Source organism: Amphiprion ocellaris, chromosome 23 (assembly GCF_022539595.1).
Source record: "Amphiprion ocellaris isolate individual 3 ecotype Okinawa chromosome 23, ASM2253959v1, whole genome shotgun sequence".
Classification (NCBI taxonomy): Eukaryota; Metazoa; Chordata; class Actinopteri; family Pomacentridae; genus Amphiprion; species Amphiprion ocellaris.
In genome coordinates, this window is record NC_072788.1 from 7,147,278 (window position 1) to 7,174,894 (window position 27,617).

Below are 27,617 nucleotides of genomic sequence, written 5' to 3' on the forward strand. Positions count from 1 at the left end.
AATAATGGTTGATTCTTACTTTTGCTGGTTCATATTTGTTGAATCACTATGTGCTGCACAAGGAACCCAATGAACCAATTATTAGTAGCAGGTAGCTTATTGACATAACTGTTCATTAATTTATCAGCTAGCAGGTAAAAATTGTAGTTTTTCTGGCTTCCCACCCAACACTGATTTAGAAATCGCAATGGTATCTTTGGAGATGTGGTTATGAATTTATTTATGCTTGAATGATAAAAGCTAAACAAAAAGAGATTTGATTTGGGATTTGTTGAGGGTGTCGAAGGAAACAAACCTCATCTCTCCTGACCAGAGGGATTAGTGGAGGCCAATATGACATTTTCAGAGGACAAACTGAAATCTAGAAAAGAAAAAAACATAGTTTGTGTTGAAACGTTTTTCATGTTACACCTCCTTGCACAATAAAAACACCAGAATGCCGAAACGTACCTAATGAGCCATCAAATCTGAATCATCCCATTATTCAACCTTCTCTGAATAATATCTTGTCCTCGCTCTCCCCCTTTTTCTCTCCTTTTGTACTTCCTCCTCTAAGATGACATCCAGATAACAGGCCAGTTCTTTCCCTTCGTCCTCTTGTCCTTTTCAAGTGTCAGTCTGTTTTAATTGTCCCTACCACCCTATGAGGCTTTTACAGAAGCGGCTGGAAGGCAATTAGGTCACACAGCCGCTGGTTTGTCGAGGACTCGTGTTTCCAACCAGATGATCAATGTTCTATTTGTCATGGTCTCAAGCTACATCAATGAGCTATTCATCATTATGTTGGCACAGACGCTGACACACGAGGACATACAAGTGTGCTGTCAGTGTCACTCTGTAAATGAAATGTGGATGTCAGAGGGGGGAATTCCACAGACAGACATTCATCAACGCTTCCTTCATGTTTATGTACACTTTGTGAAGTTTGTGTCATTTGACTGATTGCAGCATTGCTTCATCTGCAGAGAAATTTGACATGTGGGTGCAATGCATGAGTGTGTTTGTTACAAAAGTGGAATTATCTGTTGAATATCTAATGATGCTTTCATTACATTATTATTATATTACCGGTTTAGCTGAACTGAAATCAGCAGTTTGGAACCCAGAAACAGAACATGAAGCTCAGTTTAGGAGGAGATGGATGACATTTAGGGTGACAGTGATGGATGGGCTAGCTTAGAGAGGTGAAGCAGGTGATGGTGAATGCTGGCAGAGAGTGAGCTGGTGATGCTGAGCTGGTAGGCAGGCTGACGAGGGAGATCACAGTTCGTCAGCAGGCAGATACAATTGAAACTGACACAGTAATTAGTCCGTCAACGAGCACACACAGGTTGCTGAATACTCTGGATGAAAACACCAGGGTAGCTATACGACTGGGGTTGATTAAGTGATGATAAGCAGCAGGCAGCGACACACCCACGACACACACAAGCACAAAGACACACAGTAGACAAAGGAGAAAGAGACAAACAGAAATGCACAACAGAAAACACAGGAGTTGTGGCATAAGCCTATTTTTTCGAGCAAAAGAAACTTTGGCATGAAACACTAGTTAGCTTTCCTCATTTAAATCCATGGGGCCTTCAGAAGTCCTTGTGGCTACAGGTGACATCAGGAGTCGTATTTCCTAATAAAGATTATCGTTTCTTTTCTTCACTCCTGGATCAGTTTTGGTGTTTTTACCAACAGCTTGAGGCTAATCAGCATGAGGCAGAGCAGGGCTGTCAAACTCATCTTAGTTCAGGGGCCACATACATCCCAATCTGATCTCCAGTGGGCCCGAACCAGTAAAATCATAACATAATAACCAATAAATAACCACAACTCCAAATTTTTCCTTTGTTTTAGTGCAAAAAGTACAATCAGAAAATATTCACATTTAATTAATTATCTTTTTACAAAACATCGTGAACAAACTGAAATTTGTTAAGAAAAATAAATTCAATTTCAACAACATTGTGCCTCAGTTTATCATTTACATATTACAACTTACAGATCACAGTTTATCTACAAAAAGGCACAAAACATTTAGTCATAGATATCTGGAACTGAATGATAAAGTATTTTAGAAAAAAAGCAAGACAAAATATTCCACAAATGAGACACAAAACGACAAAACAAAATGACAAAAAAATGAGACAAACGACACAAAACAAAACAAAAGTGACAAATAATATGAACAAACAACACAAATGAGACAAAGAATTACACAAATGACACAAATGAGACAAAAATGACAAAAGCGAGAAACAAAACAACGAATACAGCAAAGCGAAAAATGACAAAAATAAGACAAAAAACACAAAGTAAACACAAAGGAAGCACAAAACGATGAAAGCGTGAGACAAATGACAAAAGTCAGGCAAAAAAGGACAAAAAAACAGCCAAAAAAAGACAAAATATTCCAAAAAGGAGACAAAAAAATGAACAATGAGCAATCTAGTATTTTATTTTATGATCAAAACAACCTGTCATGGTCTAGAACTTATTTTAAATTGATAGTTTTACAGCTTGCAGTTCATGTCTTCTCTGTAATTTTTACACTTTACAAAGTCGTCCCGTGGGCCGGATTGGACCCTCTGGAGGGCCGGTTTTGGCCCGCGGGCCTCATGTTTGGCACCCCTGAAGTAAAGGAACCAATAAAACCTAAAGAAAGCAGATCAAACCAGGTAACAGTCAAAGAGTTCAGTAAGAAAAGTCTCCAGAGCTCCATCAGTACCGGAGACATCGTTGGTTCTCGGTAATGTTGGTTTACCTTTGGACTCGGAGTCTTTTAAAGCGTCCAACAGTCAGCAGAAATTTGAAACTTCAAAATCTTCGTCTCGTTAGTCGCCACATTCAGTTTGTTAACCAGCGTCGGGTTAGAAGACTGAACGATGCGTTTTAAGGCCAGCTTACCTTTGGGTTGGGATGATATAATGAAGCAAAAAGCTTAAAACTACCCAAAAAGTACTAGAAAAGTAACTAGTTTGATTTGTAGCTGACTCCCGGGGCCTCTACAATGAAGCAAGCTCAACATATCCAGAATATCTTTTCATTTTCTGGCTTCACTAAACCGAACAACTGGCTAAGCAGTCACATGGAACTGAGTACCAACTCAATTAGTCATCCTTGTGTTTCTTAACCTTGCTATGAGGGCATTTACAAAAAAAGGGGGTAATGGACAGACATGTTTCTCACAAAAAACTATAACCCATACAAGAAATTTAAAAAAGCCAAAGCAGCCAAAACCACAAAGGAAAGCTGCCAAAAAAAGACTGTGTGAATGTGTAAGTTAATAGGCTTATTAATATCACTGCCCCCTAATTAAAGCAGAAGTAGATGTGACTATAATTGCTTTTGTAATTAAATTAACGTGTTGCAGATGTATTCTCATGGTGCGTAAGTCAGTTTTAGTCTTTTTCTTTCAGCTGCAGCCCTGGCAGTGTTACATGGTCTTCAGAGCAAAGTACATAACAAATGCAGAACCACAATTCAAACTTTAAGTAGGCTTTCTGCAAATCTTATAAATTCAACAAATACAGGGCTTTGGTGTTCTAATCAGTCTCTGTCTTAGGATTATATCACTATACAAAGGCGTACAGAACAATGAAATGACTTTGAAATGGCTCGTAGTCCGCAGGAAAAGAAGAAGACTGGAGTTCTCTGATGATCTGTAGCTATCATATATATAATTGTAGGTGTGCAGCATAAGTTACAGCTGCATGCAAAATTATTCTGTGGCTTTGATAGGTTGGTTTTAGCATACTGGAGACGATTTTTCTTTCAAAGATTCCCACCATCACAGGTGGTCCGTTATCTGTATCTGGAGGAGCTGATCCATATCCAAACGAAGAACTGAACACGGTTGTAGAGGAGAGCTCAGCTTCCTCTTCTAGTAGAGCATTAGTGTCATTAATTTTCCCACACAGGCTAATGTTACACTAGTCGATAGTCATGAGGATGATGTGCTCTTCCTAATGCAAGGGAAGCATCACTGGGCGTGGGCCAGAGAGAGTGGAAGCTGAGAAGAAGAAGAGCTGGAAGGGGGAACGTCACTTAGAGAAAGAAAGGATTGCAGTTCTCTCCCCATTTACAAAGCAAAAATATGCGCCCTTCAGGTTATGGACAGGAACCAACATTCACTGATGTCTTTGGGGTTTTAGGAGCTGTAGGTGTCCAGAGTCACTTATTCAGATTTCTCCTTGTAGGGCTGTCGCTTCTTCTAAACATCAAACTTGAACGTGAAGTATTTTCTTTTTTCCCCCGCAAGTTGTGAAAAAAGTGAAACGTGACAGCGCTGCGCCCTCGGCAGAGCTGTGAAAAATAACCCGAGCTTCTCTGAGAACGCTCGTCAGTCGCTCAGTTAGCAAAAAATGGACTCCAGGGAAATTACAGCAAAACCAAAGTCATTACATTTTCATCTGATCAAACCATGTTTTAAGATTTTTTTGGGGGGAGGGGGGGCGTGCGGGAATTGCAGATTTGTTCGCACTTTTCATATTATATTCCAACGAGCAACAGTGATGGAGATTTTGTAGCATGACAGCAAACTGCACATTTTCTTAGATGAGCATTAGCATCACTCAACATCTGGAATCACATATGAGTCATCTGGATGGGATGAGGTCTCCGATAATTGGACAGGTGGAGACGGAGGGATGTAAAAGCAAGCAGGCAGAGCATTACCGGCCGTCCTGTACAGCGAGTGTTTATAGGGAGGTGATGAATCAGCAGCAGACACATCAGCTAATGGGGATCTAAACAAACAAACAAACAAACAGGAACTCTTGCAGTTCAAACTCACTTAGCCGTTGCAGAGACGAGGCTAAAAGGCAGCTGGGTGGTCTCCTAGTTAATAAGATAGTGAGTCAGTGGGTGTAGATTCCCCACAACAGCTAAACCCACTATGGCGTTGCCTAATGCTCTTTATTTGGAGCAGTTTGAGGGAACAGTTGCCTGTTTATACAGCAGACACAAAGCAGAATTAACATTTATTCATAGCTTTAATATAATATTTACTGACCTTGTTGGTCTTAACCAGCTCTAAAGGATAAGATCTGACTCTTCAGTAGCTAAATGCTTCACCAGTTTGTGCTTAACTCTGTCTGTGTGTCATTTAGTGCAGGGATTGTTTTGAATATATAATTGCGGGACTTTTTGTATCATAGTTGACATTTTTGCTATTTTCAGGCCTAAAATCAACATGGCCGCCTATAACCAAACACCACATGGCATTTTTAGAGAAAGATTCTTCTAAATATTATATACATAATTGAGTAAAATTTAAATTAAAAGTTATTTATAAAGATATTGTAGTAAACCTGTTGACACGTGATAAATCCACACTTGACTCACACACTACTTTATATTAAATAACTCAGAAAGCCTTGGAGTCTTTCCAGTCTTTTCTTCGGGAGGAAATGACATCATGTGGAGCAGGTCATGTGATCTGGAATTAACTCACTTAGTTGATTTCTCAGACACAGGTACAATTTGTTATTTTACATATAAAATTTGATATCTTGCCACGAAAGAATTATCTGTCATGATTGTCTCAACTTAATAAAAAGAACACAATCAAAACTATTATTGAATAAACTTATTTTATTATTGTTTAGCTAATTAGAAGGTGGTTTGTTATTAAATTTGGACGGTTATTTAGTTGACATTTTAGTAATATCCAGTCATTTTTTATTAATAAGTGATTGTTTCCTGTGTAAATAATTGTGGAATTTGTAAAGACATGATCATAATGAACATAAAAAACATGAGTTTTCATTTTTGAGACAGATCCCATGGACTTCAAAAGTCCCTCAATTATATATTGACCTTTTTACTCAAAGTAGATGCTGTCTGCTGCTCCTGCTGAAAACGGGGCTAGCAACAGCAGACAGAATAACCAAAATAATGAGCTTAAAATGCTAAAATGCAAAAGCTGTGGAGACATTGTGCGAATTTCACATCACACAATGTCATTTCGTCTTTTGTTCATATAGAATATTTATTAGGTTTAAAGCTGCAGTAGGTAGAAGCCTAGAGAAGGTCAAAAAAATTTCAATAATACATATTTACATCCCTCTTGTAGCTGTTCTGTACTGAACAAACAATCTTTTCTCGAGTCAAACTCCTCCTCCTAACTCATTGCACCATAACGTCCTAATATTAACAAAAACAACTTGTGAATGGCTAATACATCACATGGAGTCTGAAAATGGAGCCAAAGGATGGTAAAGAAGCCAAGTTTCCTCTCAGATCGCTTGAAATATAAAAATGCTACAAGTTTATCCTGCAGTATTTGCCCAGTTATGCCACAAAATACTGCCTACTCTAGCTTTAAGCGCCACAATTCAAAAACATGTCATACTTGTTTAGTTTTGAGGTCTTCAGTGCCTTCATGAGTAATATTTATTGCAGTATAAATACAACATGAAAACTGACATGAAAATTGAGTCATGTCCAAAAATCTGAAAAGATGTACAATGTAAATTTTCCTCTGAAAAATAAAATACACTCAACCGAGCCTGTGAAAAATGGATTTATTCTGGCTTCAATTCTTCTCGTCACTTTTTAAAAATGTATTGCAATAACTGTACACACACTCAGTTTTTGGATGTTTTTTACATATGTTTGTAAAAATTTGGTGTGTGCAGCATTTTCAGTATTTTTGGTGTGTTTGCACAGTATAATTCTAGTTTGGCACTTAGCATCAGAGGGGAGAAATCATAATTCCATTTAGTGATGGCATGTCTTCTGTGACTTCAAAAAGGGCTTTAGACCAGACACAAACACACACTTAATGAGATTCGACCGTCTGACACCCTGCGAGCTTCCCTCAGCACGCCTGTCACGGTTTATCTCCTCAGGTGTACGCAGACATCGAGGACACGCTAATGAGATGCAGGAGAACAATTAGACTTGTAGATCGCCGGGATGGGTCACATAATTTAATAGTTTCATAATCTCTCATACCAACGGAGCAGACGGAAAGGAAACAGAGGCGGCATGGAGAGATGGTGTCGGGAGGGGCGGATGATAACGCATAATTGATCTTTTGATCTGGCGTACCTGCGGTAAACACATATTTAATGAACTCTGCCATGATTGAGAAGAGGAGGCATCTGTGGGAGGATTCAGCAGTGCATTCCTCATGAACACAGATCGGCCTGCCGGAGAGAAACCAACAGGATCATTACTTGAGCTCACGTTGAACGTACACGTCGGGGTTAACTGCTTTCACCTGCTCTCTTCAGTGTGTGATAGATTCCTCTAGAAACACACACAAGCAGGAGCGTCTCAAATTATTTGTGCTGCTAGGAGAAGCAGCACCTCTCATTTTCTCTCTATCTCCCTCTTCCACACGAATATAAACACAGACGCACTCTGAGGTCTCATTACAGGCGTTCCTGACAGTGTGGTCCGTCCATCCATCTCCTCTCTATCTCATCTTATCTCCCACTCTCCCCTGTCCTTCCTCCTGGTCTTGCTCTTTGTGTAATTTATACTTTCTTCCCCTTCGTTCTTTCCTCTAGACGCCAACTTCCATAATTCTTCCTCTCTTCTCTCCCTCTTTCTTACTCTCTCTCCTCCTCTCACTGTTCCCCAGACAGACATTATCGGAGGGAATGGCGATCGATTTCCTTCTTTCCTCCATCTCTCTCAATCTTTCGAGGATTTTTCTCTTATCTCTCTATTTCCATCAAGGCATGAACACATCCTTTCTTTCTCTCTTATTCGTCTCCAGCTTTCCCTTTCCCATCTCTGTCTTTTTCCAATTATTTTTGACTGAATGTGAATTGAGCTGGGATAGGCTCCAGCCCCCCCCCGCAACCCTAGTGAGAATTAAGCGGTGTATAGATAATGGATGGATGGATGGATGGATGGATGGATGAATGTGAATTGATCCCAGCTATTTCCTTCCATTCCTGCTGCTTTGTTCCCCTCCCTGCTGTTATTTTCCTCAGTTACGGAGCTGTGCTGATATACAGTTGGATGCACGTCTCGTTATGCCGCTGATCCCAAGCATCATTTCCGAAAGTTCTTTAATCCGAATTAAAAGCAAGAGCAACGTGTCAGAACTAAAGGCGAAGCATCTTGACTTTGCTTTTTTTGACACATAAAGGAGCAAAAGTGTCATTAGTACATGCTTTGTTAGCCTCCAAATCCTCCCTCTTTCCCTCTCAGCCTTCATCCTCCTCGCCTTCACCCTGCAAGGATCACATCAGAAATGTCCATCAGCAAAAAAAAAAAAAAAAAAAAAAAAGAAAAGTGCCAAACATAATTCTCTTCCCGCAGACGAAGTACTTATTTCTAGATGAAGCACTTTTGCAAACTTTGGCCCAGAACCAAAAATAGCTTCCGTACCGTAGCTGCCCCTGACAGATGAAAGAAGCAGTGACGCATTTTAGACTAGGAGTTTAAAGTTTCTCATTTTCTCCCTGAAGTTTCAGGCAGGGAGTTTTTTTTTAAACTACTTTATCAACTTTCCATCCATCTTCTGCTCTAACTTACCCTCCCTTCTGTCCACCTCTCCTCCATCTGCACCCTGACAGCTCTTCCTGGTCCTCTGTTCTCCCTTTAGTCCCATTAGTTATCTCCTGATGGCTCATTAACTATTAAACAGCTGGAAGAGGGGAAAGAGAGAAGGGGGACATTTTATAAGGTTTGTGTCTAGTCTGCAATAATGGACATTGGAGGATGGGAACAGAAAGGGAAGATGAGGGTGGGGCAGGTCCACAGGGTCTCTCTCCCTGCTCTGCAATGATAAGTGGAAATCAGCGACCACAGAGGGGAGACCAGTGCAAGTTTCTTTTACCCTTTGGGATGAGGAGCAGGCTCAGAAAGTGAGAAGAGCGACATAGATTTGCATAAAATCAGCAAAGTAGCTGGAAAAGCAACAGATTTCAGACAGGCTGCTGTTGCTTTGCATCTTATGTCTTCTCTACCAACAGGAGGGTGACATCCAATAGGAATCCTGTTGCTTCTTTCCTTGAGATCAGTGCCAGGCCCTCTTATCCAGGCCAGCTTAAGCAGGATTTCAAATTATCCAGAGACACTGAAGGTCTCAGATGACAAGTTCAGAAGTCAGTTAGGCTGTATGCATGTTGGTTTTATAAGATATTGCTGCCATCTAGTGTTGGGAAATAAAAGTTGATTTTCTGTCGCAATTTTCTTGGGAAGTTGGTAAGCAAAAAATCTGTCATGTGAAAATGTCTAAATAATTGTAAAATGAAATATGAGTGCTGATTTGTCTACAAATGTCAAAGTAATACAACATTTTTGCCACAAGTGTACAGTATGTTGTTAAACTTTTACATGACATTCGCCTTTAATCCAGGGGTGTCTAAATCATTTTAGTTCAGGGGCCACATTCAGCCCAATTTGATCTCCAGTGGGCCGGACCAGTAAAATCAGAGCATAATAACCTATAAATAATGACAACTGCAAATTTTTCCCTTGTTTTAGTGCAAAGAAGTACATCTGAAAATGTTCGCATTTAAGGAATTATCTTTTTACAAAACGTCATGAACAACCTGAAAACAAAATAGAGACAAAAAATTTGACAAAAAGGATACAAAGCGACCAAACAACACAAAAACAAGACACAGAACGACAAAAACAACATACAAAACAACGAATAAAGCAAAACAAAAAATCACAAAAGTAAGACAAAAAAACAAAGGCAAGACAAAAAGGAAACACAAAATGACCAAAACAAGAAGCAAAATGACAAAAACATGAGACAAATGACAAAAATCAGACAAAAAAACAACAAAAACAGCACAGAGTATTACAAAAATGAGATACAAAGTGACAAAAACAAGACACAAAAGAGCAAAAGCGAGAAACAAAATGACAAAAAGTGAGACAAGCGACATGAAACAAAACAGAGACAAAAAATTAGACAAAAAAGCTGCAAGCGACAAAAAAATTAGACAAACAACAAAAACGAGGCAAAAAGTAACAAAGGCGAGAAAACGACAAAAACATCAGACAAATGACAAAGTCTGACAAAAAAACCAACACAAAACAGTAACTGACAAAAGAACAGTGAGCAATCTAGTATTTTACTTTATGATGAAAACAACTTGTCATGGTCTAGAACTTATTTTAAATTTATAGTTTTACAAATTTACATTTTGCAGTTCATGTCTTCTCTGTAATTTTTACACTTTACAAAGTCGTGCCGTGGGCCGGATCGGACCCTCTGGAGGACCGGTTTTGGCCCGCGGGCCTCATGTTTGACACCCCTGCTTTAATCTAAGCACTGCTGCCGCTGTCTGTCCGTCTGCAGACTCTCTGATGTTGGGCACTGAGGTCGACCTGCAGCAGGTGGAGAACAGCGTGGTCGCCGTGGAGATGGTGTTAAAGGCGTGGCTTCAAGAGCGGGGAGGAGACAGGGAGCACCTGCACCTCCTGCTGCCAAGTCCGCTGGATGATCTTATTCCAGGTTAGAAGCTACACTAAAGCCAGAGGTCACTTTACCGTTAATGTTCATTCACACATACCCACCAGAATGCCAGAGTGAGCCAACATATGCTTGCAATATTTGTCTTTCACGTGAGATTAGACAATACACCGAGTGATGTGTAATGCATAATAATACAATAACACTAAATATAAACTGATAGCTGCTCATCAAAGTGTCCAAATAACTAACAGCCCAGTTTTTTTCTGAAGCTCAAGACTCAACAAAATATTTAATTGCAGTCCCCTTGTCCTAAAGGTCAAAAATGACCCACCTCCACTGAGCCTCTAAAATAAAGCAATTCAACAATTTAACCCAAAATCTATTTTACTCGAAGAAACAACCTGTGATGCATCACACACTTTGTGAATATCTGGATTTTCCCTCTTCAGAGGGCAGAAAGACTGTATTGAATCAGTGGACACCACTTGTTTTTAATACGTTACACACATTATAACTGTTTTCTTTAGAAAAATAGTGGTGTATTATCACTGTAATTGTTGCTAAAGGTTCTGCATAGGTGTAAGAGCAAGAGATAGTACTTGTATATCCTAAGAAAGTACAAGAAATGTGCAGAAAGTAGTTTTCAGCAAATTTTTTTTGAAGGGAAGTATACTATATGTACAACAAAAACTCAGCTACAAAATACTAATTTTCTCACATCTTTTGAATCCTTGCTCCCACCCACAATGAGCATAACTGACGACAATAATAAGAATAAAATAGAATAATAGATGCAATAATAGAGACAATGTTTCACTTTTTTCTGATGTTGGGGTCACTGTAGGAAAAGTCATTGAATGTCAAGTTGAAAAAGTGTAATTTGGGGGGTTTTCTGAGCTGTTAAACGTAGTGGCCGGGTCATTTCTGACCCTCAGACAACACGAGGGTTAACACACATGTACACTATTAGTGATTTGTTGTGTGTTTAAGACATAAAGTAAAGAAGTCTTTAATGTATAATACATGCTTCTCTTACATTATTTGTGCAGTGTGTGTGAAGTGTGACATGCAGGAGCGTCAGATCAGCCCCGCCCTCATCCCTGTGGCCTCCAGCCTGGGAGTGAAGACTGAGAGTGTTCAGGACTTCCTGCCTGCCACCAAGATGTCAGCCAATCAGAGCCCACCGCCACAGAGACTGAAAGCAATCAAGTAAGAGTTAGGCAACAAAAAAAAACGCTGTTTGTATGTGTTTAACCCTCCTGTTGTCTTCATTTACTGGCACCAAAATTCCAGTAATTCCTTAAAAGCTTCCCTTATAAGTTTTATTTTAAAATATCCCCCAAATTAGGCAAGAAAATTTTTGTAATATTATAAATATTTTGAAAAAAACAGTAAAAATCTTGAAAAAAAAAATCCTAACAATATCATAAGTGATTGCATATATATCAGTAAAACTTCTAATATTTTCTTAAGAACATTGACAAAAAATCCAGTGAAATTCGCTGGATTTTGGTTGATTTTTTTGTGAATGTTCTTAATGTTTCCACCAAAAAATTCCCAAAAATGTTGAAAATGTGGATCATAAGTTTCACTGTGAAAATATATATATTTGTTTAAAACAGGTCAATTTGACCCACAGGACAACACGAGGGTTAAATGTACTGTATTATTTTATTCTTTGATAAATGAGTATTACTTTAATATTCACACATCAGTGGCAGAAGCAGTGGACAAAATCGCAACATGATTGTCTTCTTTCTTATTTTTGTCTGTCTCATCCATTCTTCTTCTTTTTTAGATAGTCAGAAAAAAGGGAGATTAGAATATGTATCACACAGTATCCAGTAAATCCCTGCCTGTCTATGAATGGCTTCTTTCTGCTAGCTCAGTAGTGGAATATTTCTTACATGAAACTCTTCCATCACATCAGTGTGTGCTTTGTTCTGCCAGAGTCATCTGCTGTGATGCTGGAAATCTCTCAAAACAAGTACGGTTGAGCAGAAATAAAAGCCCCACTGCAGAATTTTCCTTGTTTGTGAGGATGTTTTTAGCCTCGTCCAGTAGAAACTACAGAGAAGTAAACAAGTGTGGTGTGAAAGGGAAGGCCAGGATGAGCTAACAGCAGCAGACACTTCAAAGAATAAGAGAAAGTGTTTGTTTGAAGGTTTGATTAATACATCACAACGCATCCCACTGGAAACAAAGAAAGAGCAGATGGATGCTCTGATTAACAGCAGAAATGCTGATTCATTTCACACACTTCTAGGTCAGATAGTCTGTATGCACATTCATCTGGATCTCACACAGTTGATGTCCTATATTGTATTTTTTACAAGACAAGCAGAAGAGAAAACTCAACTATAAAGTCATTTTTTTATACTACAATAGAGTGATAAAAAGCATTTAAAGATATCTTGAGGTTGTGCTCATTTTGAGTCACACAGAGATTGTAAATGTATGAACTTTAAAGACCCCTTCTGCCTTTTTATTGATTGATTTTTTTGCCTTGTTTACATGTCCATATGATATTTTTTTAATATGCTAGAAGGCAAATCATGAGTTAAATATGCAACCAACGCCACTGCTGAGCATTTTCACCTTGAAACTGCAGTGTACTAAAGACAGTTTGGAAGTTCTATTCATTGCTGCATATCATTGCAGGAATATATGCATACCATCTAAAATTCATAGCAGTGCACTGGATATTTTCTCATTTTGAAAAATTGGTAGTAATTTGTTATATCATGGGTCAATATATAATTGAGGGACTTTTGAATTTCATGGGATGTATCGTGCATAAATTTTTATTTAAAGTGAAAAAAGTAATGTTTTTTTATGTTCATTATGATCATGTCTTTACAAATTCCATAATTATTTATTATAGAAACAATCACTTATTAATAAAAATTGACAGGATATCACTAAAATATCAACTAAGTAACCGGCCTGGTTATAGGCAGCCATGTTGATTTTAGGCCTGAAAACAGCAAAAATGTCAACTATGATACCTGTCAACTATGGTATATATTGACCCTCATATTGATAAAGTAAGTGGCTATAAATCAAGCATGTAGTCTATTATTATTATAACCTTAGAAGTGGCCATTTCCAAAGGCTTGTACAGTTCACTTCAGCTTTTCAGAATATATTCATGTAAACACGTATTTTACTGTTCTAAAGTGATGCAGTTTCTTTGTGAAGTCAAACAAAGCTGCTTGATTGTTCACAGTTACGAATTTAACAGTCACATTTTACTCCTTTAATAATGTCTGAATGTTCTCCTGTGTTTTTTTATTATATGTGGGTGCATGTTCATGTGTCTTTGCTACCTCTGATACCGTTTTGAATACATGTCCACCTATTTGTGTACCACTGGCTAATCATTAGCAGACAACTCACACAAGCTGATGTCATTCCACCCAAAATACACACATATAAGAGCAACATGTGTACAAACGAGGGCTGTATGCATTGTTAGTACACACACTTTTTCCACTGATAGAAAGCAGATATTCATGTATAACCTGGGTGACCTGATTTGCATCAGTTTTGCATTTTCTGGAGCAGCAGTGGGAAGTGATGTGTGAGTGTTTTGCATACCAGTAAGTCTTAAAGTTATTGTGCTCTGTGCGTGTGCTTTGCATACTTATGACTCATGATTTACAGCAGAGACGTTTCAGCGGAGCTCCAGAACGCTCGCACTGTTAACTAATTCACCTTGGCAGGGATGATGTCATTGTCTGTCTCTCTGCTCATGACCTCATGCCTTTGCAAACTGATGTTATTCTGATGAGTTAAGATATAAAGGACAGATGACTTTCTTCTTACACCGTGGAAAGACTTGTCCTTCAATTTTGATCTGCAAACTCGGGTTGTGTGTGTGTTTGTGTCGCAGGGTTCTGCGTGCAGATGGAGTGTGTGAGAGTGTGTTATACGGCCTCCCGCTGGTGATACGCCCCACCACCTGCTGGCAGCTGGACTGGGATGAAATGGAGACCAACCACGGCTTGTTTCACGCTCTCTGCCACACACTCAGGGTGTGTAAATACCAGCATTTTTACTGCTGTTTCATCCTGTGACAGATGCATTTACAACTGAGATACAGCAACAGCAGAATCTAGATAGATAGGTAGATAGATACACTTTATTAATCCCGAGGGAAATTCAAGGATGTTATTAGGCGCCTTTCATAATGACAGATGAATATTTTTCCCGTTCTACTGATCTACACATGGGTGACAAATTGAAGGAAAGTGTCTTAAGCCTCCTGTTGTCCTCATTTACGGGCACCAAAAAATATTGTTTCCTTGTCTGAAAAAAATCCAAAAATTCAGCAAAAAAATTCCACAAATTTGCAAAACCTTCAGGAAGAAAATTCCAATAATTCCTTAAAAGTTTCCCTTAAAAGTTTTATTTAAAAAAAAAAAAAAAATCCCCCAAATTTGACAAGAAAATCCTTGTAAATATTTTCAAAAAATTATTAAAAATCTTCCAAAAAATCCTAAAAATATCTGAAGTGATTACATATATATCAGTAAAACTTCTAATATTCTCTTAAGAACATTCGCAAAAAAAAAAACCAAAATCCAGCGAAATTCACTGGATTTTGGTTGATTTTTTTTGTGAATGTTCTTAAGAAACATTTTTAACATTTCTTTTTTTCCACTAAAAAATGTTCAAAGATTTCCCAAAAATGTTGAAAATGTGGACATCAGAAGTTTCACTGTGAAATTATAATTTTTTTTTTTCCCACATTTTCAAACTTTAAAACAGGTAAATTTTGACCCACAGGACGACAGGAGGGTTAATAGTTGCCCCTCTGATTGGCTTCCTGTGACATTCTCAGCATCCCTCTGACTTTCCTTGATGTTAGAGTTGTTTTTCCTTCTTACAGAGTCGTGACTTGTTCCTGCTGCTGCAGGTGGAGTCTCCTCAGAAGTCTACAGCTGGAGGCTCAGGTCCGTGTGTGTGTGTGTGTGTGTGTGTGTGTGTGTCTGTGTGTCTGTGTGTGTGTGTGTGTGTGTGTGTGTGTGTGTGTGTGTGTGCGCATCACATTTGCAGCATATTTTGACTTTAGTAAACAGACAAGACTTTTACAGTAGAATAACATCCAGCTGTGGTGGAACTCAGTACTACTTCTGAGGACCACTGCCATCAAACAGATGATTTAACTTATAAACTGTGACTTTGTGTGACAGCTCACGATCCTGTCCTTCATCTCAATAAGCTTGATATTAGTTTAGATTTAGGTGCCCTTCTCTTTGAATCCTGCTCCACCGTCCAGTCCTGTGCATATGGAAAATATTGCACCTGCATCCTGCCTGTCTCAGTTGTCTTACTTGGTGTATGTTAAGAAAACACTGAGGAACATTAGCTTAAAGTGCCATATGACTGAAAGACCAAATGGCATCTTTTTTTACAGTCAGTCAATCAGTCCCTGTGTGTGCATTCATAAACCCCGTGTATGTGTGTCTGCATTTGTGTCCAACACAGGTGTGTATCCTCACTATGTCCTCCAGCCGTCGCCATCTCTCTCCCTCCTCCTGAGGCCCGTTGTGTCCAGAGAGTTGTTGCTGCCCGTCTCACTGCCCGTCTCAGCTCAGGACCCTCCACCTAACGCCATGCAGACTGTACAGGTTGGACGGACATTTGTTCTTTCTGATCAAATCACAGAAGCAGCCAGAGGTATCTAGAACTCAAAAGCAGAAACAGAGACACTGCCAGTGGATAGCAGGAAGTGATTATTGGGTAGATTCTAGCAGTATGTTTTGCATCCAGGCCATTTCATAGGCAGTTGGAACCACAGAAACTACAGAAAGAAGATCAAGATGAATTTTAGCACTAATTTAACCAATATAAAACTGTTAAAATTGCAAATTAAAATGCAAGCACATGACTACAGATGTATATGAGGGATGTAAAATGATACATTTTACTTTAATCAAATCAGTATGTATTGTTGTTTTTTAAAATTATTGTATGTATGTACACACTGTATGGCATGACCATAAGGGGCATAAACAGAACTTATTTTAGTCCATAAAACACATTTTTTTGTAGTGAAATTGCACATTTTTAGTGAAGTTGAGCTTGTCAATAGACATTAAAGTATATTTTAACTACATTTTTGAAAGAAATATCTGTGACTGTCATGAAGAGATGCTTGTGTGTACCGTATACTTCTTATAGGACATCGTCATGATTCAATTTCTGCATAAAACTCACTGTCGCTTACTCTAACTCTTTAAGTATTCTGCCATTCTCACACAGATGTGTAACATTCAGTCTTTGCTGGTTTTCCTGACAGCTGTGTGTTTTCTGTCTCCGTCAGCGTTGTCTCTCTCAGCTGGATGAGGAGTTTGTGTTAAACCCTCTATCGCTGAACAGTAACCTCTACCAGCTCTTGAGGAACGCAGGCCTGCTCTCCCAGCCAAGATACCCATACAGGTCAGAGGAGGTTCAGTCTGCAATCTTTAATGTGATGAATGTGGAGGTCAGTAATGTCAGAAAAGGTGTTGACAAATAGAAATAACAGAGGAAATGTGGAACACAATATATCTCCACAAACTTCTGCTGGAAAAACATTACTCGCTATTTCATTTTCACAACCCCTAAACAAAACCTAGACAAATGAGGACCACACTGCCATGCTGGAGGTGGACCACACCCATATATTCTGGTCTTGTCCCCTTATCAGATTTGTATATATATTTACCCCCATTTATCCCTATTTCTTAAATATTACGTCATTGCTGCACTGCCTGCTCTACGTGCCTTTTTAATTGCCCCCTGGGGACAAATGAAGTTTTCTGAATCTGAATCTGAATTATCAGGCTGTTTTGGGAGGAAGTGTCCGAAACAAGCTGTAAAGCACTTGGCTCTGAGGTTAATATGTCCTGTCCTTTCCCACACTATACCTCAGACTTCCCCCAGGGGATCTAAACAAGAATGACGCATATTTACTGAAGATCTTTATGGCAGTCAGCAAGAAAGCTATCTCAAGATGCTGGCTACAAGAACACGGCCCGTCTGTGGATACCTTTATAAATATTGTGAATCAGTTAGATCATATGGAGCAGATCACTGATAATCTGAGGCTACAAAAGGACGTAGAATTAGAATGGCTTTATTGTCATCATACATGGCACGACGAAAATAGGGGGAATATAAGGGGAATATAGGGGAAAGGTATTGGGAAAAATGGACCGTTTTCTTAGCCCAGTAACTTCAAAAATGCTGTCTGCTTTAACCCACCTAAACAAGTGTATATAGAGACACATCTATAGTGTGTGAGTGCATATGGGTAGACAGATGAGGATGAGGGTGTGTATTTATTTTATTTTGTAAGTTGTGACTCCCTGACCTTGTTGTTTGTGTTAGATAGACAGACAGACAGACACTTTATTAATCCCGAGGGAAATTCAAGTGTTCAGCATGCTACATACAGCAACATAAAATAACAAAAAGGCAGGTTAATAATATTAACATTAAAGGTTAGTGTATACAATATAATATATACAATCATGCTGTACAATAATATATTATAAAAAAACGCTTCTAATTTTAGAATCTATGGAATACTAAAAGTAATTAAAAAATTCAATATACAGTATTTACACATTTCAAGGCACGGTGATTTAAAGTGACTTTTTATGTACATTTAGCCATGTGTGTAGTAAAAATAAGAAAAGTAAAGGTATTATCAGACAAAATGACCAGACTGTAGGTGAATGAGTGTGATGATAACAACACAAAGGTGTAAATGATAATGAAACAACCTCCGTTCACAATATTAATGGCGGTCAGTGTTATAGATTTTAGTGATAAAGATGTTTTTAAATATAATTTCTATGCTGCTGCTTGTGATTCCAGGCTCCAGCAAGCAGCTGCCCAGCCTCAAACAGTAGAGGGCCCTAAAAGCTCGGCCAGCAGACAGCCTCGACGGGTAAACGCTGCAGCTTTATGGCAGTTTCTGCTGCTCAAATAAACTACAACATGAGTGAAGTTGATGACATTCATGCATCAGAAAGTAGGACTTCCTGATAAGCACATTGAGGCTGTGTGCACAGAGTCATTGCTCAGTGCAACTTCCTCCTCACGTTTCACTTCCTTTTCTACTCACTAGATGGCAGCACTCACTGCATACAGACAGTTCAGGGTTTAAATACTCAGGCATGAGCAGGCCCTGGATAAAGTGTGTTCAGTTTATCAGATTAACCCTCGTGTCGTCCTGCGGGTCAAAATTGACCCGTTTTAAAGTTTGAAAATGTGGGGAAGAAAATAGATTTTCACAGTGAAACTTCTAATGTCCACATTTTCAACATATTTGGGAACTGTTTGAACATTTTTTGGTGGAAAACAGAAATGTTAAAAATGTTTCTTAAGAACATTCACAAAAAAATCAACCAAAATCCAGCGAATTTCGCTGGATTTTGGTTGATTTTTATGTGAATGTTCTTAAAGAAAATAGAAGTTTTACTGACATATATGGAATCACTTTAGATATTTTTAGGATTTTTTTTGGAAGATTTTTACTCATTTTTTGAAAATATTTACAAGAATTTTCTTGCCAAATTTGGGGGAGTTTAAAAAAAAAAAAAAAAAAAGAATAAAACTTTTAATGGAAACTTTTAAGGAATTATCTAAATTTTCTTCCTGAAGGTTTTGCAAATTTTCAGAAATTTGGGGACCTTTTCCTCTGATTTTTTTGATTTTTTTTCAGACAAGGAAACAATATTTTTTTGGTGCCCATAAATGAGGACAACAGGAGGGCTAAAGGATGTAAAGAGGTAGATCAGGTTCGTGCAACTAAACGTGACATTAAAATATTTTTAGTGTTTGGATGCAAACAGTAGTTTGTCATGAGCGGAACTGAAACTAATCAGATGTAATTACTGTCTCTGGAGCTAGTTTAAGTAATCATTGTATACACAGCAGTATTTTACTGTGTGTTTCATTGAAGTGGAATTAGTTTTTATTCCTTAATGTTCAGTTTGGAAGATAAGCCCAGTGAAGCTCCCACCAAAAGATTACAAGATATATCTGACTTTGAAGTAATTTTTTTTTGTAAAATATTGGATAATTTGAATAGTTTATGAAATAAAACTGTCTAGTTTCTAGGTGTCTGAAACATGACAATAAAGAAGCTTGCTTGAAAGGTTAGGAGCCAGTGGTTTATACTGTGTTTTACAATCTTATCGTGGTTATATTGCAAATGTTAATCTGAAAGGTGACAAATGACAAATGTAGCCAAGTAAAAAGTGCAATATTTATGTATAAAATCTAGCTAAATGCAGCTATTGCATAAGTAAATAATGCATTTAGTTACACTTCACCATTGAGTATAACACTAGAATGATCAGAGGTACGTATGAAGATCCATTTGAGTCAAAAGATGAGTGAAAACTTGGTTTCATGTGGACCCAAAAATAAAGCTGCTAATGGAGATTGTTTTATCTCACTGACTCATATGATAACTCTGTTTTTAAGCTGAAACAGATAATGTTGTGAGTCGTTCTTTTGTTCTGTTTTAGTGTTTTCACTGTGACTCATGCACGCTTATTAAATTTTCTGTTACTTGACCGTGTTTCTAGAGATAATACGGCTGATTTTAAACAGTTTTATGCCACAGAAGACACTCCTTAAAGGTGTAGAGAAATTATTTGTGACATGATACAATACTTAAATCCTGTATATATGAAAATTGTGTCTTTCCAGGTGACAAATGAAGTAGAAATTAGTCAGATAATATTTAATGTATTGACAACTATGCAGGCAAACATCCAGACATACCTTTGTACTTTTAGCATAGCTCGTAAAATACTAAAATTCATAATCGCTTACTTAGAAAAAGTCACTTTTTACTGATTTTACAGAGCAAACTTTACATTTCGTACTTCCATGTTATTGCAAACTCAAAGGAGTAACCCCCACGGATACTTTTGGACAATTTTCTTTTGGTCAAACATGGGACAGTGCAACATGAGTGTGTGTACATGCAGACTTTTATTGCTCTTTCTATTTATTACTATTCTGTTCTAACATGGTCTATTGTGACGCCGGAGTGTACAGCTGTTGGCGGAGTGACTCATGAATCGTGATAACGCTGCTAACATGCAAATAGTTCACTTCAGCAGCCAGACACAGAGAAAATGTCCATTCACTCTGTTGTGTTCTGTTCCCTGGCATGTTCTCTTTTCATTCACTGCAGTAGAACTTCATCTTACAGTCTTCACATGATGTTCCTTCTCTCCTTCTTTTAGATCTAATGCCTTCAAAAACTCATACTTTTGCTAAAGTTTGTCATTTAAATTCCATTTTAAGTAGCATTGAATGAGTTTCTTAAGAACATTCACAAAAAAATCAACCAAAATCCAGCGAAATTCGCTGGATTTTGGTTGATTTTTATGTGAATGTTCTTAAAGAAAATATTAGAAGTTTTACTGATATATATGGAATCACTTCAGATATGTTTTAGGATTTTTTGGAAGATTTTTACCCATTTTTTGAAAATATTTACAAGAATTTTCTTGCCAAATTTGGGGAATTTTTTAAAAAATAAAACTTTTAAGGGGAACTTTTAAGGAACCATTGGAGTTTTCTTTCTGAAGGTTTTGCAAATTTTCAGAAATTTGGGGAATTTTTTTGCAGATTTTTTGGATTTTTTTCAGTCAAGGAAACAATATTTTTTGGTGCCCTTAAATGAGGACAACAGGAGGGTTAAATGTGTGTTTTGTCTCCATTCAGCCTCAAAACCAGGGTCGCCAACTGGGAACAAGCAGCAAGATGAGAGCCACTGTGGCTCCACTGCCCTCCTCCTCCTCCTCCTCCGCCTCCTCTTCCTCCTCTCTGGGACCTCCTCCTGCGAACGTCATCCGTCCAGCACTGAGCTTCCTCAGCAGCAGCCGTCGGGCTCCAGCTCCTGCTAGACACGAGGATGACAGTGATGATGAAAACTAGAGGATAATACAATAATTACACTTCAGGAGGAGGGTGAGTGGAGGAAAATACAGTGACAGAGAGAGTCCATAACTCACACACCTTTTAAAATCCTGACCTTCCACTTCAAAGGGGTTTCCAGTGATTAATGGTAAAGCTTAGTCAGCACACGAGCTCAAACGTACGCACACATTTGACTAATTGCTCTCCATTGTAAAGCTTGTGAGCAATCATACAGCTCATAAAGCCTTTAACAACTCATATAGAGGGGGAAAATATACACTAATTTGCACGTAAATATACACAACAGACATTTGTTGTACACTCTGAGTGGTTCTTTTCACACTTCCACTCATCTCTTTCATTATTAGCTGGATGTGAATTTACTGCTCGTGTGTGAGAAAGGAAGGTTTCTGCCATTTTGGATTGCTGAGACAGCAAAAACTTCAAAACCGCACACTATAAACCATGAAAACCAGGAGAAGAGATGAAAAGAAGGGAAGCAGTGGGACAATGAAGGCCTCAGACAGTCAAAAATGCAAGGAAGAAAGTAATAAGAAAAAGAACAAAGGGTGGGTGGTGTGGGAGATCAGAGGGAAACTTTCAGCTGATGGATGTATAAAAAGCCCTGTTTGCATGTGACACCACACACTAACACACACAGGGTAGAAACCTCAAGTCAGAAAGAAAGCAGCTACAAAACTACAATTCAGGCACAATGAATTAGACTTAGTGTATAGGACAAACACACACATAGGCGCATTCCTGTCTTGGTTTTGCCCCTAAGCCCTGGTTGGAACACAGCTTCACTGTTTTAATGAGGCGGAGACAGTGAGGCCTCTCTGCTCTCCTTCACCCCCACGGCCAGCTCTCTTTCTGGGGGTTGAAAGGCAGCACGAGTGGGGCGGTGGATGGAAGAAGAACAGAGAAAACTGATAAAAATCTCCAGCGTGTTTTTTTAAATAGCGAATGTGACAACCTTGCAGTGAGGAAAAATTTCCCTTGTGTTTTGAGTTGGCAGAATGTCACCGCCGCTCGATTTCTGCACATTTACACGCAGTCAGACAATGACTCATATTCATACGTAGATATTGGTCAGCTACGTACAGTGTGCTCATCGTCACTACTATTAATTTATTCCTCACACACACATACGCTCATACATCAGCTTAATGAGGCTCCCGCCATTCCACCCCCTTGCTGAACCTTATAACATTAGGGACTACCCGGTGGCAAACGGCTTGTGATGTCACAGGACTTCCGCATTCACAAATTACAACCACAACGATGCTTTTGTCTCTGGGGAGAATTCACCCAGACCTCCCTGCTGACATTTTACCCACTTCTCTGTCCTTTCCATCCTCTTCTCTCTCTCTCTCTGTACTTTCTATTTAATTCTCATGAGTGTGTGAATTTCAATAATTTGTTCAGATACAACAGCAGCAGCCTCTCTGTCCCCAAAAAGGTCAAAGAAGTCCAGCCCAAAGTTCCTCACTTTGACCTGAACGCTATCAGACACGCTGCTCGTTAAATGTCACAACTGCTAGAGATTGATGGGATGTGACCGGCGGTTGACAAAAGTGTGATTGTTTGTGTTTGAAAATTCACTCAGAATTGAATTTCAACTCAATCAGGATTTTTTTTTTTTCTTTCAGGTTTCGACAAGTTTTGGAGCCAAAGCGGCCGTTCTTTCTCAAGAAAGTTCTTTGTTCATTGTTGTTCTTTATCATTTCAGAATATTGTATATGTTCTATATGTTTATTGATTGATTAATTTTTCCCTCAGATTAGTATTTTTTAAGACTGTTTACTGTTTTGTGAGTTAATAAATAAAAATAACATCTGGTGGGAGGATTTTCATGGTAACATTTCTGTTCAATAAGGCAGCAGTAGCAGAAATGAGGGCACCTAACCACGTTTAACATTTCACCACCCACTGGTTTGCCTACACAATGCTAGCATTAGGCCACAGTTTCACACCCTCATAGTACTATGAAAAGGTACATGTAATATATTTAATCATGTAATTAGATTTAACGCCCAGTACAATCCGGTACATCCATGTATGTTGTAAAAACATGGTGGACTTTTTGAAAACTTTATCTCCAGAAACAATCGAGCGCAGGAAACGAAATGAAAGTACATATTCAACTTTTAACCCCTCGACCTTTTAGTGAGAAGATTAATTAACCGCCTTTTAACCACAGGTTACCACTGATCACGTACTCATCCACCTGTGTAACACTCACACTATACAGTACACACAGCAGCTATAGAAAGAAATTCAGTGTCAAAGAAACGTAACATATTTAACAGTAGATTTAAGTAGACTCTCTGATGATGGATAGATTTACTGCCAATAATAAGAAGAAGAAGAAGAAAAGATAAAGAGTAAACAGTTCAGTCCTGCATTGACAAACATGCAGTATGTGAGACTTTGCAAAGAGACAAAAAATGAGACAAAAGACCCAAAACAAAACAAAAAAAGAGACAAAAAATTAGACAAAAAAAGTTACAGTGGGACAAAAAAATGGACAAATGACAAAAATGAAACAAAAAATGACAAAAACGAGAAAACAATAAAAAATAGACAAAGAACACAAGCAAGACAAAAAAAACACAAGACGACACAAATGATGCGCAATACAATGAATAAATAAAAAAAAGGAAACAAAATGACAAAAACATGAGACAAATGACAAAAGTCAGACAAAAAACAGCAAAAACAAGACAAAATACTACAAAAATGAGACACAAAGCAACAAAAGAACAATGAGCAATCTTGGATTTTACTTTGTGATCAAAACAGCTTTTCATGAGCTAGAAATTATTTCAAATTTAAAGTTTTGTAAATTTACAATTTGCAGTTAATGGTCTTCTCTGGAATTTTTAAACTTTACAAAGTCATCCTGTGGGCCAGATTGGACCCTCTGGAGGGCCGGTTTTGGCCCACAGGCCACATGTTTGACATCCCTGCTCTACATTAAATGACACCAAGACTGCACCCACTGAAAAATTTAGCAAGTAGGGATGTTCTGGTCAGGTTTCTTCTTTGCTACCGATTCCATCAAAGGAGGCAGCACTTCTGTGTCGGCAAGCAGATGGCCAAATTAATAAACAAATTAATAATTGAAGACTTTCTGTTCAAATTTTTCAAGGGTGTAATTATTTTTAAACTTAGTTTTATAGAGGCGAACCTGGTTCCAATTATTTTCAAACCAAAAAAACTATCCTATAAAGTGAAGCCATGAGTCATAATATCGGGAGAAATTTCCGTCACCAGGAACTGAATTTGAATCATTTTGAAAACAGAATCTGAATCTTAAGAACTGAATTTGTACTTTTTTTTTTTTACTGAGGATCAAATACAGTGTCGATGTCAAAATATTACATTCAGTTTCAACTTTATTGGAATACAGCTTCAGTTTCAAATTCAAATGACATGATTTAAATTCTAATTTTATTGCAGTTGTTCGAGCTGATGAGTACAAATCATTCAAATTCCATTTCAGTCAAGTTAGGGATGTTTTATATAAAAATAAACCATAAAGATGAGGCATTTGTGAGGCAGATCCCTGCTGACTGTAGACAGTGATCAGTCAGTCGCTGCTGTGCAGGAGAGAGTTTGTTTCCTACTTTTGAAGTTTTGATTCACAGTTTCCTGAGGTGGAGAAGTGGCCTTTCACTGCACAGTTTTGTCTCATTTTGCAGACCTGTCTCTGTGTCTAAGTCAACATGAACCGGATTGTAATGCTTCCACTTTGACGGGCTTGTTTAATTCTTTATTTTCTTGTGCTTTTCTTACGATCTATTCAGATGCATTGCTTCCATTCCATCTATAAAAAGATTTTGCGACTGTCTAAAAGTGTAAAAACATTTTTTACTGCCTCATCTATATCTGAGTCAGGGTAATATTAGTGCTGGGACTTCCTGCTTTATTCTCAATGTTCCATTTCCTTTTTTGCTGCAATCTGCATAACCGAAAAAAAAGAAAAAACATTTGCGACTATATGTCTGTCTCACAGACTGTACATTGTCTCTTTCCTGTAATTGTCCTCTCTAGACACACGACTCTAATACTATACAAACAGCAGAACAGAGCAGGAATAAACACGAGATTCACAGCTGAGATACAGCCAGACAATAATCGTCTTTCTTACCAGCAGCAGCTCTTAGTGAGAACTGAAAGGGGAAGTGTATCTTTGTGACAAGGAAGTGAGGAGGTGAAGTTAGAAGGTTGCAGGACCCAAACTATAATCCTGTGAGAGAAATCTGAAAGGTCTCTCCTCCTACATGTGTCTGAAAAATTAGATTTGCTAGTTTGCATGTCTCCAAGACAAGTATAACTCTGGAAACCAATCGTTGTCGCTAGAAATGAAGCACTAAAATGAAATTGTCTGACTGAAATTGTGCATTAGTTCGATCTTTGACGACCTTCTTGTCATTCAGCTGGTTCACAAAGTCACTGAAACATCGCTTCATCTTTCTACACACAATCGTGCCGTTTTATTTTCAACACAGCGTGAACTAGAACATGACATTTCCTTTAGGTAGCGCAGAAAGCCAAAATAGAGTGAATGAAACTTTCTTTCAGACAGACATGACTGAATGAGTTACCCACGCAGAGCTAAAAATAAAAGCTGGTGGTCTGCAGAGGCAAACATGAGAGGAAACCGGACAGTTTCAGATGCGTCTGAAGGCAGAACGCATAAATCTATGTCAGATATGGACCCGCAATCTTGCAACAGAATGAGGAAACGCAGCGTTGTTATATTAAGAAGTGCAGCTGGCAGGTTTGGAAGGGAACAACGTCACGTCTGACACTAAATATGATGCGTTCAGATGTTGGCTTTTAAAAACTACTTTCCTTGACGATAGAAAACAGTACTTTAATGGGGAAAATTCCTCCATTAACTGACTTGTATATTTATGTATAGTTGCACTATCATTTGCTGTTGTAACACTGCAAATATCCCCATTGCAAGATTAACGGTCCGTGTACGGATCTGGTTATTGGATTTTCCGTTATGAAACTGGTATTGAAAAACAAAAAACTAGTGGTTATTTGATTTTCGTTTTAAAATACAAAAATTAAAATTGAAATACAAAGCGTTTTTCCTTTTCATGATCAAAAGGGGATATACGATTTTATTTTTTTTTTTAAATGCTTTGATTTTCGTTTTATATTTAGGATAGCTAGAAAGTAAAATCAGTAAAGCCGCGATTCCACAAGCACCTACTCGGCGCGGTGCGGCTCGGCTCGTCTTTGCGAGCGTTTCCATATGGATTAGTGTATGGTATCAGGCACGATTTTCCGTACCTTCTCGGCTGAGGTTCCCAGCGAGATGAAGTGAGCCGAGATGTGACGTCTACATAGTGCAGGCCGCTGATTGGACAGGAGCGCAGGCCAATGATTGGACAGGGAGTGACGACACACGAGAGCGACTGCAGCACGAAAACAAAACCGGCATTTAAAAAAAACTAAACAGCAACGGTGCGCATTGCTCTTCACAGACCTCTCTGTCTTCATAATTTTAATATCACAGCCAGACCTGTACCGTGGGTGAATGAAGAGGTCGAGACTTTTCTGTCTTTGGTGGTGGACCAAAGAATACAGAGAGAGCTGGACATTGAAAGTTTATCAGGAGGTCTCTGAGCGGATGGCCGCCCACATAGACAGTAGACTGTATATAAAGAGGACAGAAGCAGTGTAGGGAGAAGCTGAAAAGCTCAAAAATGACTATTGGTCCACCAAGGACCACAACGGCCGGCGTGGGTCAACCAGGAGGTGTTGGAAGAGGTTTAATGGAAGCTATTTACTGGCACCGCACCAGCCAGCAACAGGAGGGAGACTCAGCTGCTGCATGTTGGAGACGTTCGAGGACGGTGAGTGTTTTGTGACTTCAAGAAACTTATACATCATTCATCCCATTGGTGGCAAGCTTCTTTTAAGCAAACAAGTATATTTAGAAAGTAACGTTGTTGTCTCCTGTAGCAGACAATAAGCTAGCTAGTTAGCCATCAACGCTAGTCAGTTAGCCATCGGCGCTAGCCAGTTAGCCATCAGCGCTAGTTAGTTAGCCATCAGCGCTAACTCCGTGCTCCGCTTGTATTTCGTGCTGCTGTTTCTAACATTTAGCTCTCAGAAGCTAATACATCAGTCTGCATGACAAACTAAGCTAGTGGTCTTAAAGGTTTATTTTTTTTCACAAGTTACAATGTCGTATTTTTCGTGTACTTAGGGTGAATGTTTATTTCTGTTCAAGAATCCCTTTCGACGTGCGAAGCCT

The 27,617-nt window shown here is 38.5% G+C and overlaps 1 protein-coding gene across 2 annotated transcripts in view; it reads left to right on the forward strand.

Moving 5' to 3' along the window:
* m1ap (meiosis 1 associated protein) overlaps positions 1-23,115 on the forward strand; it is a 67,457-nt gene extending 44,342 nt beyond the window's left edge. The window contains exons 5-13 of one of the 2 annotated variants that reach the window (XM_023297220.2): positions 10,274-10,429; positions 11,440-11,599; positions 14,286-14,427; positions 15,285-15,348; positions 15,884-16,026; positions 16,722-16,837; positions 18,263-18,335; positions 21,137-21,382; positions 22,984-23,115. In XM_023297220.2, the coding sequence (XP_023152988.2) occupies positions 10,274-10,429; positions 11,440-11,599; positions 14,286-14,427; positions 15,285-15,348; positions 15,884-16,026; positions 16,722-16,837; positions 18,263-18,335; positions 21,137-21,349 (1,067 nt within the window). In that variant the 3' untranslated portion in view covers positions 21,350-21,382; positions 22,984-23,115. Of the gene's footprint in view, positions 1-10,273; positions 10,430-11,439; positions 11,600-14,285; positions 14,428-15,284; positions 15,349-15,883; positions 16,027-16,721; positions 16,838-18,262; positions 18,336-21,136; positions 21,383-22,983 lie in introns of those variants that run through there. The other variant, XM_023297223.2, reaches the window with a different exon arrangement.
* The last annotated feature ends 4,502 nt before the right edge of the window (positions 23,116-27,617 follow it).